At 37.1% G+C, this 16,393-nt stretch overlaps 1 protein-coding gene across 1 annotated transcript in view; it reads right to left on the bottom strand.

Moving 5' to 3' along the window:
• LOC124804534 (zinc finger protein 16-like) overlaps nucleotides 1-16,393 on the bottom strand; it is a 137,485-nt gene that overhangs the window by 96,128 nt on the left and 24,964 nt on the right. Inside the window, exon 2 of the mRNA XM_047264761.1 lies at nucleotides 10,028-10,142. Coding sequence (XP_047120717.1) covers nucleotides 10,028-10,051 — 24 coding nt within the window. The 5' untranslated portion in view covers nucleotides 10,052-10,142. The remainder of the gene's footprint in view (nucleotides 1-10,027; nucleotides 10,143-16,393) is intronic.

Raw genomic sequence — 16,393 nt, 5'->3', positions numbered from 1 at the left:
TTGGCTGTTACCACTTAAAATTAAACACTTTAATTGTAAGAATTTCTTTAATTCATTCACATGCACTACAATAACAAAAACTACAAATATAACAAAGACTATAACAGTTTACACTGTGACTTAGTTTTGAACACACTCAGCTAAGCAATCAAAGAAACGTAACAGTAAGAAATGTACAGCAATGGTTTAGTTTAGTGAAGTTAGTTGCTTTACACACACACACACACACACACACACACACACACACACACACACACAGTCTGCCAATCGGGTGAGCCATAAACATAATCATCTTCTCCAGCACTGACAGTTATATAGAGTGTAAAGCAACTGACTTTTTCATCTCAAATAACTTTTGAGCTTATGAAATATAGTATGAACAGAGAACGAAAAAATCTTGTACTCACTATGCTGTAGCAAGTGAAAACACACATAAAAGATACAGAAACATGTAAACTTTTGGAACTGGTGGCTCCTTCTTCTGGCAGAAATGTTAAATGGAAAGGAAGACTGACAAATGAAAAGGGCTGGCAAGTTTTTCCTTCATGCCTCTAGCTTTCACTTCAACAGTTCTGCCAGAAGAAGGTGCACTTATGAAAGAGGTATGTCATCTCTCCCCACTTAAAAGAGTAGTGAGCATGGGACTACGAAGAAAATAACAACACTTATTGGCAACTTCATTAATCACGGATTTACGAACATTACTTAATCACTTTAGCTGTCATGGAGACAAGGTGTTGGTTACACTTTACTGGAAATAATACACAAATGTTAACTGTTGTCCAGTTTATTGATGACTGCTCAAAAATTTGCAGATGCAATTTCACTGTCACTGTGTTACCATAGAGCACTAGGCTAAAAATGTACAATCTGAATACAATGGAACAGACATCAATCTTAGAGAAGAAATTCCTTGTGAAGGATAAATGGCTTTTTTAACATCCCTGTGTGCACATATTTTTGGAACTGATGAAACCAGACCACAGAATTGCTTCAACAGCCTCCCTTTCAACGTCACGTGCCAGTCACGATATGCGTAACACAGTTTTTGACATCACCTGCCGTCTCACAGCATCAAACACAAGTATTAGCTTGCCTCCTCACTTTCTGGTTTTCTGGCATGTGAAGTATGATCTTACCATCCCCAGCAGTTTCCTAAGCAAAAGTTCCAACTGATATTGCACATTCCCATGTGTTGATTGACACAAAATAATGGTCATTCTCTTTACATGGGCTCACTGCTTCAACAACTTAGTGCATGTACCATACTCTACATGTCATCATGGAATGAGCCATTAAGACTATTACCTTCTCTTCAGTACACACAATGGCACTACTCTGTGGAATCTGTACACCAGGATGAGCTACATTCTGCAAGTTCTCAGAAGAAATATGCTTGCTATCTTCTTAGCATATTTTTTGTAAGTTGTATAAATTTTGTACCCTCTCAAATCACTTACTGAAGGTTCTGTGAAATGTTTTTTTAAGAATATTTTTATGATTTCTCAAAATGTAACCTATGGATGGTCTCTTTCAACTTTGGAAAGAAGATAAACCACATCTAGGATTTGAGTGGATTGTGAAGTGTCAGGATTTGGCACTCCACATGAACCAAGCAAGGTTTTGCTGCACCATGAGCAACCATTGCCTCCATTTGTTGTTTCTTTAGTGAAGTATATGATGGCATACTCTGTTGTACTAACCTACAGTTGATACTACCATATTCCTTTTGTGTGTGATTGTGAAAATGTGCACTCTTACAATTAAGAGTTGCAATTCAAAAGACAGCATTAGTTAGCACCAAAATGCTGCATGGGTATGCTTTTTATTGTTGAGACAAGTTTCAGTCTAAAGCTGATCTTCAGTCAACCTTAACATTATCTGAAAAGTTGTACAATTTAATTTTTGGATACAAACATACTCACAAAAGTATGTTTTTTTATGATTTTTTACTCAAAGGAACCACGTAATTGTTTGTTTCCTGTAACATTAACTTTCAATAGTATTTCTTCGCCAAGAACGTACCTGTACAACTTTTCCAATAATGTGTCAATAACAAAGAATACATCCTTGCAGCTTTTGTTGATAAACAATAATGTTCTTCAAATACCAAAAAGCTTCCCCCACCCTCCTACTTCCTCCACTTACTTTTGCTGAAGGTAGTAAAGTATGGCAGTTGCTTTGTCTTTGAGTCTAATAGAGCTCAAATTTGTGCATCTGAATGAACGCTGGGCTTAAACAAACATTTTAAGAAATATTTTCAACACAACGAAGCACGTAAACTTTCGGCCAGCAAGCCTTTTCTGAAACAGACAACGCACATGCATGCAGACATGCATGCACACGCACACATGCACACACAAACGCAGCTACACGCATGACCACTGTCTCTGGCTGCCGACGACAGCCAGACACAGTTGACATGTGTGCGTGAGCTGTTTGCGTGAATGTGTGTGTGTGTATGCTGTCTATTTCAGAAAAAGGCCTTGAGGCTGAAATCTTACATGATTAGTAGTCTTTTTGTCCTGCCTGTGTGCAACTCTACACCTCCACTATAGGGTGAGTAGCAATCTATCCTTTTCATAATATTGTCATTATTCCATCCTGGATTTTCCATTGTTTAAGAAATATTTTCTATGGATGTTATCAGTTGAATGCTAAATTTATGTTTATATTAGACACAACTGTGTCATTTCTAGACAGGGTTTTTCAGTAAAATCAGCACTTTAAAAAAGTAATAAATGGGTATAAAAATTATTCAAAAAACAAATTGCATATACAGAACTAACAATGATGTCGAACAGCAGACATTTTAAACTCTAACGTTTGGCAATAAGCATTATGAGTTTCAGTCTTTGGCAATGAGTGCTTATGTAGACAACAGGTTATAAAGTTGGGTCATTTTTTTCTGAAACATTCTGTAGTAGATAATATTTACTAACACTAACACTAATGTGACAACAAATGTGCACATTCAAAAACAATGAAACTATCAAGATTAAATTGTATATCTAGAAAGTAATTATTTTTGCAAGTGCACTGTACAGATGGTTTTTTGTGAATGATATGCAATCTTGTGTGAACCCTTTCACAGATGACAGGTCTTTATGAGGTACATTCTTGCCGCCACCCCCCCCCCCCCCACCCCACCCCTGCATTCCATTGACAACTGATACTTGAAATGTAGGGGGTATATAAACAAAATACTTTTATGTAAGTTTTGTAAAAGTGCTTTTGAACTACATCTCTCTTACCCCCCATCAAGATCAGCCTGACTAAATTAGTAGATTCACTGCATACCTACTGCCCCATCCCAACAAACATCTCCCTCTTTTTGTTCAGTAATTTATGGACATAATACGATAGTTAGCAATTAACATTAAATTTTCAACTTTATCTGCATTTATTCATAGTGACATTAACAGAAAGATTTTCTCCCTTGCAAATCAGGTTAAATAATCACACTGAAAACTAAACACTACAATACAATATTTTGTCTCCTTATATTTTCACAATTATTTTTGGAAATTGGTGAGAAGTTCAACATTGGCCACAAGTCACCGGCTCTCACAATCTGATTTTAGCCAGTTTGTCCCCACAGCCCTTTCCTAACTTTTCCATGAGCAATGAAGGAACTAAGAAGTGATGTAACTGAAGCAGGGGCTCAGGCAGCAGTAGATATTCTTCTATATATCACGTCTCTGTGTGTGACTGTAGCAGCTTGGGAATTGGGGAAATAAACAAGGCTCATTGCTTGTGTAGGATTTGCTGTAGAGATAGGAAGACAGTGGAACAGGAGGAGAAGATTGCTGCCCTTAGGGCGGAACTAGATAAAGCGAAACAAGATCTGAAAAGGTTAAGGGGGGAGAAGGGAAAAGAGAGGTTTTAGAAAAAATAGGACGTCCTCAGACAGTGTGGTTGTGAATGTGGAAAACAGGTTTGATCTGTTGTCACAGTTGGAAACTGATGAGTCACAAATAGATGTAGGATTAGACAGAACACTACAAACTTTCAAAAAGTGTTTGAAAAGTAAGAAGTCAGATAGAGCTGTGAAGAAGAAGGAAGTTTTGTTTTTAGGTAGTTCACATGGTAGAGGTCAACTGTTGCAGGATGAACTAGGGTCAGGTTACAAGGTCACAAGCTTTTTTAAACCTAGTGCAAGTCTGGATAAGGCAATAGAGGATGTAGGTTCACTTTGCAAAGACTTCACAAAGGAAGACACTGCGGTAAAAGTGGGTGGGGCGGGCAACAGTATAGATAGGAACCCTAATTATTCAATTGAGAGTGACCTGGTAAAGATAGCTTCAGCAACAAGACATATTGGTATTGGGCTTGTGTCTGTTCTGAAGCGCCATGACTGGACTCATTTAAACTCTTCTGTTAGAAGAGTTAATTTAACGGTGGAACAGCTGCTTGGATCAGATATGGGGTCTCATATCGGTGTGGTTCATGTTGACTCTATCAGCAGGTGGGACTATACTAGGCATGGCCTTCATCTCAACAGGAAAGGGAAGGGAAAACTGTCTGGGATAATAGCAAATAACTTAAGGGGGGCACTGTCACAAGTGGTAAAGTACCAATGTTTACAAGAGACAGATCAGCACTCTTTTTTTTTTTTTTTTTTTTTTTTTCCGGTAGGGAGGGCAGAAACAAAAGATGTTCAGAGACAAGCTGAAAATGACATTCACATTGATAAAACAGGCAAATTTTAATGTACACAATTCATGCAGACAGCCTCTGATTGAAACTAAAGATACCCAAAAATTGGCAGGAAAATTAGGTTCATCCAGTTGTAATTCAGCCAGTGCACAAAATCAGTTATCACTATCCCATCAGAATATCCAAGGACTAAGGGGTAAGCTTAATGAGTTGCTTATTTGTGTTGAAGAATTAGAGTTGAGCAAACCAGTTGATATAATCTGCCTCTCTGAACGTCATATGATCACTGGTATAGATATGTTAAATGTTACAGAATTCAAGTTAGCTTCTTATTTCTGTAGAGAAAATATGGAGAAAGGAGGAGTTGCCATATCTGTAGGAAACTGTTTTGATTTCAAGAATATTGACATTAACAAATTTTGCTCAGAGCAGAACCTAGAAGCTTGTGCAACAGAAGTAGTATTTCATAATAAGTCCTTTATAATAGTAGGTATTTTAACCTCTTCATAAAAAATCTGGAAGCTCTGCTGTCCCATCTCAAAGTAAAAAACAAGGAAATAGTGGTTGCTGGGGATTTTAATGTGGATTTATTGAAAAGCTCTGTCAGTGAACAATTATTGAAGTCAGTAACACTATCATTCAATTCAGTTCCTACTGTGAACTTTGCTACTAGGATATGTAAGTGCTCTGAAACTGCTATTGATAATATATTTGTAGACAAATCTAGGGAAAAAAGTCATATCACGAAACCAACAGTAAATGGACTATCTGATCATGACATGCAGCATCTTATGTTAAATGTTGAAACTTGTCAGGACAAAAAAAATCTATTAAATCTGAGTGCAGGAGGGTAATAAATAAGTCAAAAATTGAGAAATTCAGGAAATTGCTCACAGACATGGACTGGATAGATATTTACAATATGTCTGACTCAAATGGAAAATATAAAGCACTCATTAATAAAATTGCCTCCACTTTTGAAAACTGTTTTCCCCTAAAAGTAACTCAAATCACACTTAAGTCAAAAAGTAAACAGTGGATTACACAAGGAATAAAGATATCATGTAGGACAAAAAGGAGATTGTATATACTATCTAGGAACAGCTCCAATGTTAGAACTGTAATAATGTATTACAAAGAATAATGCAAAACATTGAAGCTTGATATTCAGAAATTGAAGCAGCTTTATTATGAGAAAAAGATAATTAAATAAGGTAACAAAATAAAAACTGTATGGGATATTGTGAAGACAGAGACAGGTGGGGTCAAAAAGAAAGGGAAACAGATAGTTCTAAAAATAAATGAGACTTTGTTAACAAGTACATGTAATGTTGCAAACCTCTTAAACAAGAACTTCATTTCTGTTACTGACAGCTGAGGTTATCAGGTTCGGTGAACTGTGCAATGGAGTATCAGAAACCAGTCTTTAAAAATAACTTCAGTAAAATGGAAATGACACTCATGTCTCGCAAAGAAGTAGCATCCATCGTAACATCCTTAAAATTCCAGTGGGTGTGATAACATATCGACAAAGTTAACCAAAGAGTGCTCATGTGAGTTGAGTTCTATCTTAAGTTATTTGTGTAATCAATCTCTTATCAGCGGAATTTTTCCAGACTGGCTAAAATATGCTGAAGTTAAGCCTCTTTACAAGAAGAGGGATAAACAGATACCATCAAACTATCAACCAATTTCACTTTTGATGGCTTTCTCAAAAATATTGGAACAGGTTGTGTTCAAGCGTCTCCTTAAGCATCTGACTGTAAATAATATATCATCCAAGTCACAGTTTCGATTTCTGAAGGGTTCTGGTATAGAGAAAGCTATTTATACTTATAGTGAGAATGTACTTAATTCATTAGATAATAAATTAGAGGCTACTGGCATTTTCTGTGACCTGTCAAAAGTCTTTGACTGTCTGAACCACAGTATTTTCTTATGTAAATTAGAATATTATGGTGTCACCGGTAATGCTGCGAAATAGTTTGAGTCTTATCTATCTACCAGGAAACAAAGGGTGTCAATGCGAGATACCTGTGCAGTAAGCAGTCAGTCTTCATCTGACTGGGAATTAATTACATGTGGTGTTCCTCAAGGCTCCATCTTGGGTTTGTTGCTTTTTCTTGTGTACATTAATGACCTCTCATCTGTGACATTGTAAGATGTTAAGTCTGTTTTGCTTGCAGATAATACAAACATTGCAATGAGCAGCAGGGCAAGTACAGGTTTAGAAACAGCTGCTAATCATATTTTCACTGACATTAATAAGTGGTTTAAAGTTAATTCACTGTCATTAAACTTTGAGAAGACCCACTATATGCAGTCCTGGACCTGCAAGAGATTTCCTTCCAGCATGAGTATAACATATGAAGACAGGCAGATCGAAGAGGCTAAAAGTGTTAAATTTCTGGTATTACAACTCGATAAAAAATTCAGTTGGGAAGGGTACACCACAGAATTGCTTAAGCACCTAAACAAGTCTGTATTTGCTGTGAGAATGATGTCAGATGTAGGATATATAAATATAAAAAAACTTGCATACTTTGCTTACTTTCATTCTATTATGTCATTTGGGATCATATTCTGGGGAAACTCATCACACTGAACAAAAGTTTTTAGGGTGCAAAAGCATGTGATAACAATCATTTGTGGTGTAAATTCAAGAACATCTTGTAGAAACCTGTTCGAGGAACTTTGTATTCTAACCACTGCTTCTCAGTACATTTATTCCTTAATGAAATTTGTTGCAATTGATACATCTCTATTTACAACCAATAGCTCAGTACATAATATCAATACCAGGAATAAGAACAATCTACGTAAAGACCTAAACTCAGGTACCTTGGTCCAAAAAGGGGTACAATATTCAGGCGGTTTCAGATAAAGCACAGTTTAAACAGAGTTTGAAAAACTTTTTGATAGGCAACTCCTTCTACTCCAGAGATGAATATCTTAACAGAGATTGTTAAGCCAGCTTAAGCAAAAATATCTGTTAGATTTCAGTTTTGAGAACACTTGGTCACAACAGTCAAGATTAGGTATTTTATTTATGATAAATTTATTAATAATGCATAACAGTGTTTCATTCTGACAGTGTGTTAATTCTGTAAATATTGGCTGTTCCAGTTTACTGCATTGTATTAACCTGTTCCGACTATCTCCTGACGAATGATCAGGGCAGTAAGTATTCTATTCAAATGTTTTATGTTTTTATTTTATACTTTCTGACGTTTTCCACACCCACGAAAATCATCTCATTTTTTGGGTCTATGGAATGAAAACCGAATCTAATCTAATTTGGAAGGAGACAAATTGAGCATTTGCAAAAGTTACAGAGAAAATTTTATATTCACAACTTGGTTCTATCATCCTTAATCTGCACTAAACGAATAGTGGCAAAACACGATGGTGCAATCATTGTACAGGACATCGGCTCGCTGAGTGTCTGCTGCTGCTTCGTCTGCCTAAGGCTTCACTTATGGATTTATAATTTTTCTTTAAAGTGGCTCCCTAATAACCTCACAGACAAACCAAGGAAAATATCTGTACACTATGGCAATAGATCTAGCAATCCAGGTTATCCATATGACACACAGAGTCACCATTCAGCCATACTATTTTATACATATTGCACAAAAACAATGCTGGAGATCCGGTAATGGGAGAAAATGTCAGCTACAAAATTAGCAATATGCCACCACTCAAAATTTCTCTGATGTACGCAGCTAAAGTGGTACAACACAGAAAATTTACAATCTCTGGTAATTGTAAGTAAGAAACTTTTTTAAATTACTTTATTATTTTTGCAGTTCTGAGAAAAGGTAATGAGATAATGACTGGTAAGTGTAAAACTGTGTGGGCAACACTGCTTATTTCAGCTATTTCTAGCAATCCAGGTTATCCATATGACACACAGAGTCACCATTCAGCCATACTATTTTATACATATTGCACAAAAACAATGCTGGAGATCCGGTAATGGGAGAACACAGATCCTTTCGACACACACAGAGAGAGTGAGAACTAAAGACACTTGGGAGATGCCTGAATGACATCAGACAAAAAGGAATACCATTCAATTAATTGGAACAGTGTGTAACTGTCAAATTTCTTATGATATATTCATTTGACCATTTTAGTGACAAAGCAAGGAAAAAATTTTACTTTGCATGTGGTACCTGCTTTGACATATTGCTAAGCTGAGGAAAAGAGATTGTTACACGCTTGGCTCAAAAAATAATGCCGAAATATCAACATGCAAAAGTTAATAGAAATTTGTGCATCTATAAAAAGACTGATGCACAAAGTATACAACTGCTTCCAACATCTTACATCAGTGAAAGATCTTGCTGAGAACCAGAGAAAATCCTCGTCCTATGTAAAATCGCTAAGTGGGTCGAAGGCTCCTATTCAGCCAATTGTCACCAGCCTACTGAGGCAACAAAAGGAAGTGAAATAGAAATTAAATTTCATGTTCAAAAATTACTCGCACAGGCAAATGTCACGAAGGCTCTTAAATTTCACATTTAAATGTGACAAGTTGGTTGAGGATTGGCAAATCCAATGAATCTAAACATGAAACATGATTGCCATCATGAACTGTTGAGTAGTGTAGCCCACGATGTGCGTTTGTCATTGCAATAACCTTCTCGCATTTCTTATTTCCAATTTTGCTGAAATTTCTGACAACATAATCCAACATAACAAAGTACCAACTAACTTAATTAACGAATCATAGGAAATTACAAATGAGCATTCTGATAGGCTACTGACAACCAACTATGACCCTTCACATTTACTTCCCGCTGCACCAACATTTACTAACAGAAGCATGCAACAGAAAGCCAGGTAGGCCTACACCAGGAGGACACTTTTACCAAAAATATAGGGAACTGGCATTTGCAGTTGAATGCAGAATAATTCTACTGCCACCAATGTAGATTTTACGCAAAGATTACAAAAATCAGACAGGAGAAATTAGGGCTACAGAGGCATATATCACTCACTTTTCCCTTGCTCCATTTGTGAGGGAACAGGAAAGGAAATGACCACTGGTGGCACAAGCTATCCTCTCTGCTATACACTTTGTGGCGTCTTGTTGAGTGTTACATAGACATAGATGTATGAAAGTATAATATGTGCATTTAACTTGAAAATGTGATAAATGACACTGCCATCACACAAATATGTTGACATCAAGGTGATAAGTAGTACATTATCTACTTCGGAATAAGAATTTTTTTCAGCCCGGTCCTTACTCCTTACCCACATTTCTCAAACTAAGTAAAGCAGGTACAGACAACTTTACACTATGAAGTAACACTGTTTGAGTTTCAATTAACCAATATTCATCTTATTGTAAACCTACCATGAAATGCCCCACATGTGGCATGGGTGCTATGGAATACACAGATGGAAATTATGGTGCAGAAGCATCAATCATTCCACGTTGGCTGTCACTCCATCAGCAGGAGAAGAGTAAGCTGAAACATCCATGTATTTTATTAATTGCAAAAACTTTAATTAATCAATTAATTTAACAACATATGCAACAATTAAATTAGAGCAATTAAAATCAGTTACGACAATAATGTTTCCCACTAGCATAGTCATCACAAATGCCAATAGGTGTTTCTTGGTCATACTTCTAGTCTTTAGCTGACTTATGATGATGGTTTTTGCCATATATTTGGCCATTAGTGCTCTTACTAATAGATGATATGATGAGTGAGATTAAAAAATCAAATTAAGATCAAAATAAGATTAGTTTAAATTTTGTATCTGAAACTTTAATGTTATTTCCAGAAACTCGTGCATCTGCACACTAAGACAAAACTTTAGCATCTTTTGAAAAATAAATAAAATTGAACAAATGAAGAGCAACACATTCTTAAATTAGTAAACTGGAATAATAAGCTGTTGTCTACTCAGTCAAAGTTAATGAATGCATAGAGTGGTCATAATGAACTACTCTCCCTATCTGAAAAAAATTCAGGAAGGTGCACTGTCTGGTACAAATCTTTCAATGCTATCACACGTATCTCATTCTGACAACATCAGGGGCATTAGAGATGGAGTGCTAGCTCAGCAAGATGAGCACTGGTGAGGAAGCAGCTATGCTCTTTTTGTAGTAACCATCCTAGCACTCCGCTTATAGAAAACATATTATGAGCCAATATAAACTCCATCTTCCTCAGATATGATGGTATTACTTTATTTTTATCAATGTACTTTATTTTAACCAATGTCCCATTCTGTTTGGTGATGGCCTCTCCCTAGTTAGAAAACAATCAATACACTGGCTGTCAAGCACACATGTATGACTGAACCTGAGAACTTGATAGCCAGTGTATTGCTTACCACTGATCAAGACATATTGCTTTAGTACTGGAAACATATGTTCATTGTTTTACACATTTTCACTTTGATAAAGTATTCTTTGGATGTGAAGATATGAATGATGTGATGATGTGACTGTAATTTTTCTTCCGTGATGATGGCCAATGACCAAAACAGGTCATAACAAATAAGTATTACAAGACAGCATTGTGTCATGCATTTTCCCAAGTCTCTATATTCACGAAGCCCAAGAAAGCTTTACATCTTTATCTTGTTTATGCAAGAAGAAGAGTGTGTCCTGGACAAACTTTTCTACTACGTACATTCTTTAAATGGTCTGAAAAACATTCTGCAAATTGTAACAGATAAAGAAAGTCAATCAGCACACCCAACTCAATGGCTGAGTTTAAGAGGATCACATAAATCTCGGCAACAAAAACACTAACTTTTGTGTCATCATAGTGTTTGCTTCATTTAAGCACAGTTTCAGTCTGTTATGAGTTGTGTTCTGTTTGTGTGCAAGAAGAACATGTTACTGAAGTGTAGTTAGTGTGTGTGGTTATAGCAATTCCTGTTATTCAAAACGAAATGCATACACAGTACTGACAGTTTTTGCTACATTTGTAGACAGGCTAAATTGAAATCGCAAAGTAGACAATTATGCCATATATTAGGAGGGCGTACAGACTGCACTTTGGCAGCAAAATCTGGGACCAGGACAAGCCCTGGGCTCCCCATGTCTGTTGCATGTCTTGTGTCTCGAGTCTTCATTAGTGGTTGAATTGTAAAAAATCTTCCATGGGCTATGCTATGGTACTTCCAAGATAAGTCTCTCTTGACATATACTAACATACTGTTGGCCATGTGACCAGGGCCTCGCAGAGACAGATTGCCTATCCTGTCTCGCCTTATTGTGACAGTGCTGAGGGCAGTAGTGAAACTAGTGCTGCACCATCAGCGTCAAACCAGTGTTCTTTCAAAAATACTGATTTTGTTTGTAACGATGAGTGTACAGAGGTACTCAAAATAACACAGTGAGAAGTTAATGACCTAGTAAAAAATCTGGAATCACCGAAAGCTAATGCTAAACTGTTGGCATCAAGACTACAACAGTGGATGAAGACAGTAAATGTGACTGTGTTCTGTACCCACCATATGCCACTCCTTCCATTTTTTGAAAGTGAAAATAACTTGGTATTTTGTAGTGATGTACAGACTAATGGCAGCTATGGGCACTGACTATAAAAGTATACAGTGGAGGTTGTTCATTGACTCCTCCAAACTAAGTCTCAAGTGTGTGCTACTGCACAATGGCAAAATGTTATCATCGATTCCAACTAGGTATGCACCTTATTGTGAAAGAAACATATGATAAACTGAAACAATTGTTATTGTGATTGAACTATGAGAAGTTTAAATGGCAGATTTCCAGGGACCTGAAAATCATAGGCATATTACTTGGGCTCCAACACAGCTACACCAAATCCTGTTGTTTCTTGCGCCTCTGGGATAGCCGCACTAAAGCAGTTCATTATAAGGAGAAAGACTGGCTTAGAGTCAATCACTTGAACCAGGATCTCACTATTTTATGTGTGAAGCGCTTGTTGAATCCTAGAACACATTTCCCTCTGCTCTTCATATGAAGTTAGGCCTAATGAAAAACTTCGTTAAATCCAAGGACAAAATGGGGAAGCATTTCTCTATTTGCATGAGAAATTTCCAAGTCTTTGTGAGGAGAAAATAAAAGAGGGGATTTTCATGGGATCCTACATATGGAAACTGTACAGAGATGAGCTTTTCAACACAATCCTGGCAAGTGATGAAAACTTAGGTTGGGATGCCTTTGTCAATAAACTTTTCAAGAAACAAGAGGGGAGAAAACTATCTTGTGGCAAATCATCTGCACTGCTACAACAGACTGGGGTGCAACATGTCCTTTAAGTTAGATTTCCTAGAGTCCCACTTGGACTTCTTTCTGATAAACACAGACAACACTTCCACCAGCAAATTTCAGACACGGAAATGAGATTCAAGGGAAAGTGGAGTCCATCAATGTTAGCCTATTACTGCTGGACACTAACTTGAGAATCAACTGCAGAAAGCTACAAATGCCAGACAAAACAGTTGTGCCTTGAGTGACCTTCCTCCAAGGGATAACACCAAGATAAATTTATGCATAAGCCTACAGAGGCAATAACGTAAAGTTAATATAACTTCAAAACGAGAACTGATCTTGCATTTTCATTATCATCACACCAAAAAACACAAAGATTAGCTGTTGTCATGCCAGTTACAGTAAAAAAGTAAAATTCTGTTGGCTAATATAATCATAGCCTACAGGATTCCATTAGGAGGAAATAGTGGACAGCCAATTTCATCTTTTGTGGTATCATCTGATGCAAAGAAATCAGGTGAAGAAGTAAAATGAAGGAAAAATAACCATCGAAAGTAATCAGATACAGCGAGGTCAGGGAGATGGTACCAGACAATAATACTCCGAGTTCCCCCCTCCCATAATACTCCGAGTTCCCCCCTCCCCCTTTCCACTTCCCAGGACTTATCACGCTACTGCTACTGCTGCTGCTGTTGTTGTCATCATCTTCTTCTTTAATTCAAAGACTGATTTGATGCAGTATCCATGCTAGTCTATCCTGTGCAAGTCCCTTCATCTCTGCATAAAGACTGCAACCTGCATCCATTTGAGGCTCAATACTGCAGCCAAGTCTTGGTCTCCCTGTACAATTTTTACCACCAACAATTCCCTCCATTACCAAACTGATGATTCCTTGATGTCTTGGCATATGACCTATTCAACTGATCCATTCTTTCACTGAAATTGTGTTCAATTTCTTTTCTCCCCAATTCGTTTCAGTACCTCCTCCTCAATTATTCGATCCAGCCACCTAATTTTCAGTATTCTTCTGTATCAACACATTTCAAAAGCTTCTATCATCTTCTTGTCTGAACAAAAGCTTCTATTATCTTCTTGTCTGAAATGTTTATTGTCCATGGTTCACTTCCATACAAAGCTATACTCCACACAACCTCAAGAAAGGCCTTCCCTCACTTAAATTTATATCTGATATAAACAAATTTCTCATTTTCAAAAACATTTTTCCTGCTATAGCCAGTCACATTTTGTATCCTTCCTGCTTTGACCATCATTAGTTATTTGCTGCCCAAATAGGAAATCCCATCTGCTACTTTTAGTGTCTTATTCCCTAACCTAATTCCCTCAATATGGCCTGATTTAATCCATGTATACCATATTAAACTTGTTCAGGTATATGATTATTTTAGTTTCATGTCAAGGCACCATTCATGTTACTTAAAATTTGATGGTAAATTTGTTTACGTGATGAGTTCATGAAATTTATCAAATTTGTGTTGCGCAATTTCATAGTTTAACTCGTGCATTTTCTGATTCTGCAACATAGTGGTCAGGTAGAGATAACTGCCATGAACTTGGAAGAAATCAGGCCCACATCTCGTATGGCCATCCGATTTCTGATTACATCCATAAAAAGTAGTAAAATACAAGAAGTTGGGTGAGGTTCACCATTTTATAACAGCAAGAGGGTGAGAGGAGCCTACCTTGTGGTGGAAGATCAGCTTCCACATACGACTGGCAGCCCCCACCCCCAAAAATCCAGTCACGGTCGAATGGAAGTAGAAGGTTCCAGTCACACACCCCCAGAATGTGTGAAGCCTTTAAAATCGCTAACCTCCGAAGATTCAGCATAGATGAGTTTTGAATGACAAATTCTCTAAGAACTAATATCTACATCACCAGAACTGCATAGCATGGTTTTCTCACTGGAAAACTGGAAGCCATGGATCAAGGCTTCAGATTTCTCTTTCCTTACAGCATCCACTAACTGGTATTCAAGATGTAGTCTATAGCTGGTATTTAGCAATACAGATGGTTGAAGAACTGTGTGAATATAAAAGTCAGTGACCTACAGGGATGGTGAGATCATAGACCCGACAGCTTCTGTGAAACTGTTCACTGAAAACGGTCTCTTGTGTATGGAGGGTACTCTAGGATGCAAAGGCAAAAACGACTGGAGACAGAGAATATCGCTGATAAAGATATGGAAGCAGCCTCTGAAATACCATTCATACAGCATGGTAAGGACATAATAATGACATGAGATGTCACACGTCTTTCTTAAATTAAAGAAGAGAGTAATAAGGTGTTGGCAACAGATGGAAGATTTTAATGGATTCTAAGAGAATTAAGTGGTCAGTTATGGACCATGTCTCCATAAATTTGGACTGTGTTTTGGACAGAATTACACAGATCATGCAGTATTAGCTGGAGGCAGCTTTAATCTACCGAGTATAGACTGTAATGTCACTGAATCCACTACAGGTGATATGGACAGTCAGTCTTGTATTTTTGAACACGTTTTCCGAAAATTGCCTTGAAGAACTAGTTAAGAGAACCCACACGAAGTGGAAATACTTTCTTCCTTGTAACTACAAACAGACCTGAGCTTACTGACAGTGTCAGTATAGAGAGAAGGACTAGTGACCACAACATGATAGTAATGATGATTATTAATGTTAATAAATCCATTGAGAAGGCTATGAGAGTATTTGTGCTAGAAAAAACAGATAAGCTGTTGTTAGCATCCCATTTAAGACATTGAATAGGTATCATTTAGTTGCAATATGATGAAAATAGAGAATTTATGAGCAAAGTTTAAACCGATTGTAAATCACACTTTGGGGATCTGTATGTCTAGTAAGCGGATTAAAGGTGGAAAAGAATCTCTGTGATTTAATGATCAAATTTGGAAAATGCTAAGGAAGCAGAGACTGTTGCACTTTCAGTTCAAAAAAGAACATGCAAATGTCGACACACAAAAATTAGTAGAAATCCTTGTGTCCATAAGGTGATCAATGTGCAAAGCACATAACAACTTCCATAGTGAAAGATCTTGCTGAGCACCTAAGAAAACTCTAGTCATACATAAAATCACCAAGCAGGTCATAGGTTTCTATCCAGTTACTCGTCTACCATTCTGAGATGGCAATACAAGACAGCAAAAGGAAAGTTGAAGTTTTAAATTTCACATTTAAGAAATCATTCTCACAGGAGTCATACAAACATACCGTCGTTTGACTGGCTCCTGCTTGGTGGACGTACAAACAGGCATCCATGGCATAGAGAAGCAACTGAAAGAGTTGACAGCATACAAGTCACCAGGTCCAGATGGAATCCCATTACAGAAAGACTCTGCAGCCCATCACTTAGCTTGCATTTATCGCAAAATCTCTCACAAACCCTAAAGTCCCAAGTGACTGGAAAAAAGCACAGGTGACTCCTGCATATAAAAAAGGTAAAACAACAGACCCACTTAATTACAGAACAGTATTCTTAACATTA

Source organism: Schistocerca piceifrons, chromosome 1 (assembly GCF_021461385.2).
Source record: "Schistocerca piceifrons isolate TAMUIC-IGC-003096 chromosome 1, iqSchPice1.1, whole genome shotgun sequence".
In the NCBI taxonomy this organism is placed as follows: Eukaryota; Metazoa; Arthropoda; class Insecta; order Orthoptera; family Acrididae; genus Schistocerca; species Schistocerca piceifrons.
The sequence above is the reverse complement of the archived record's forward strand: the minus strand, read 5'-3'. Positions and strand labels throughout refer to the sequence as shown.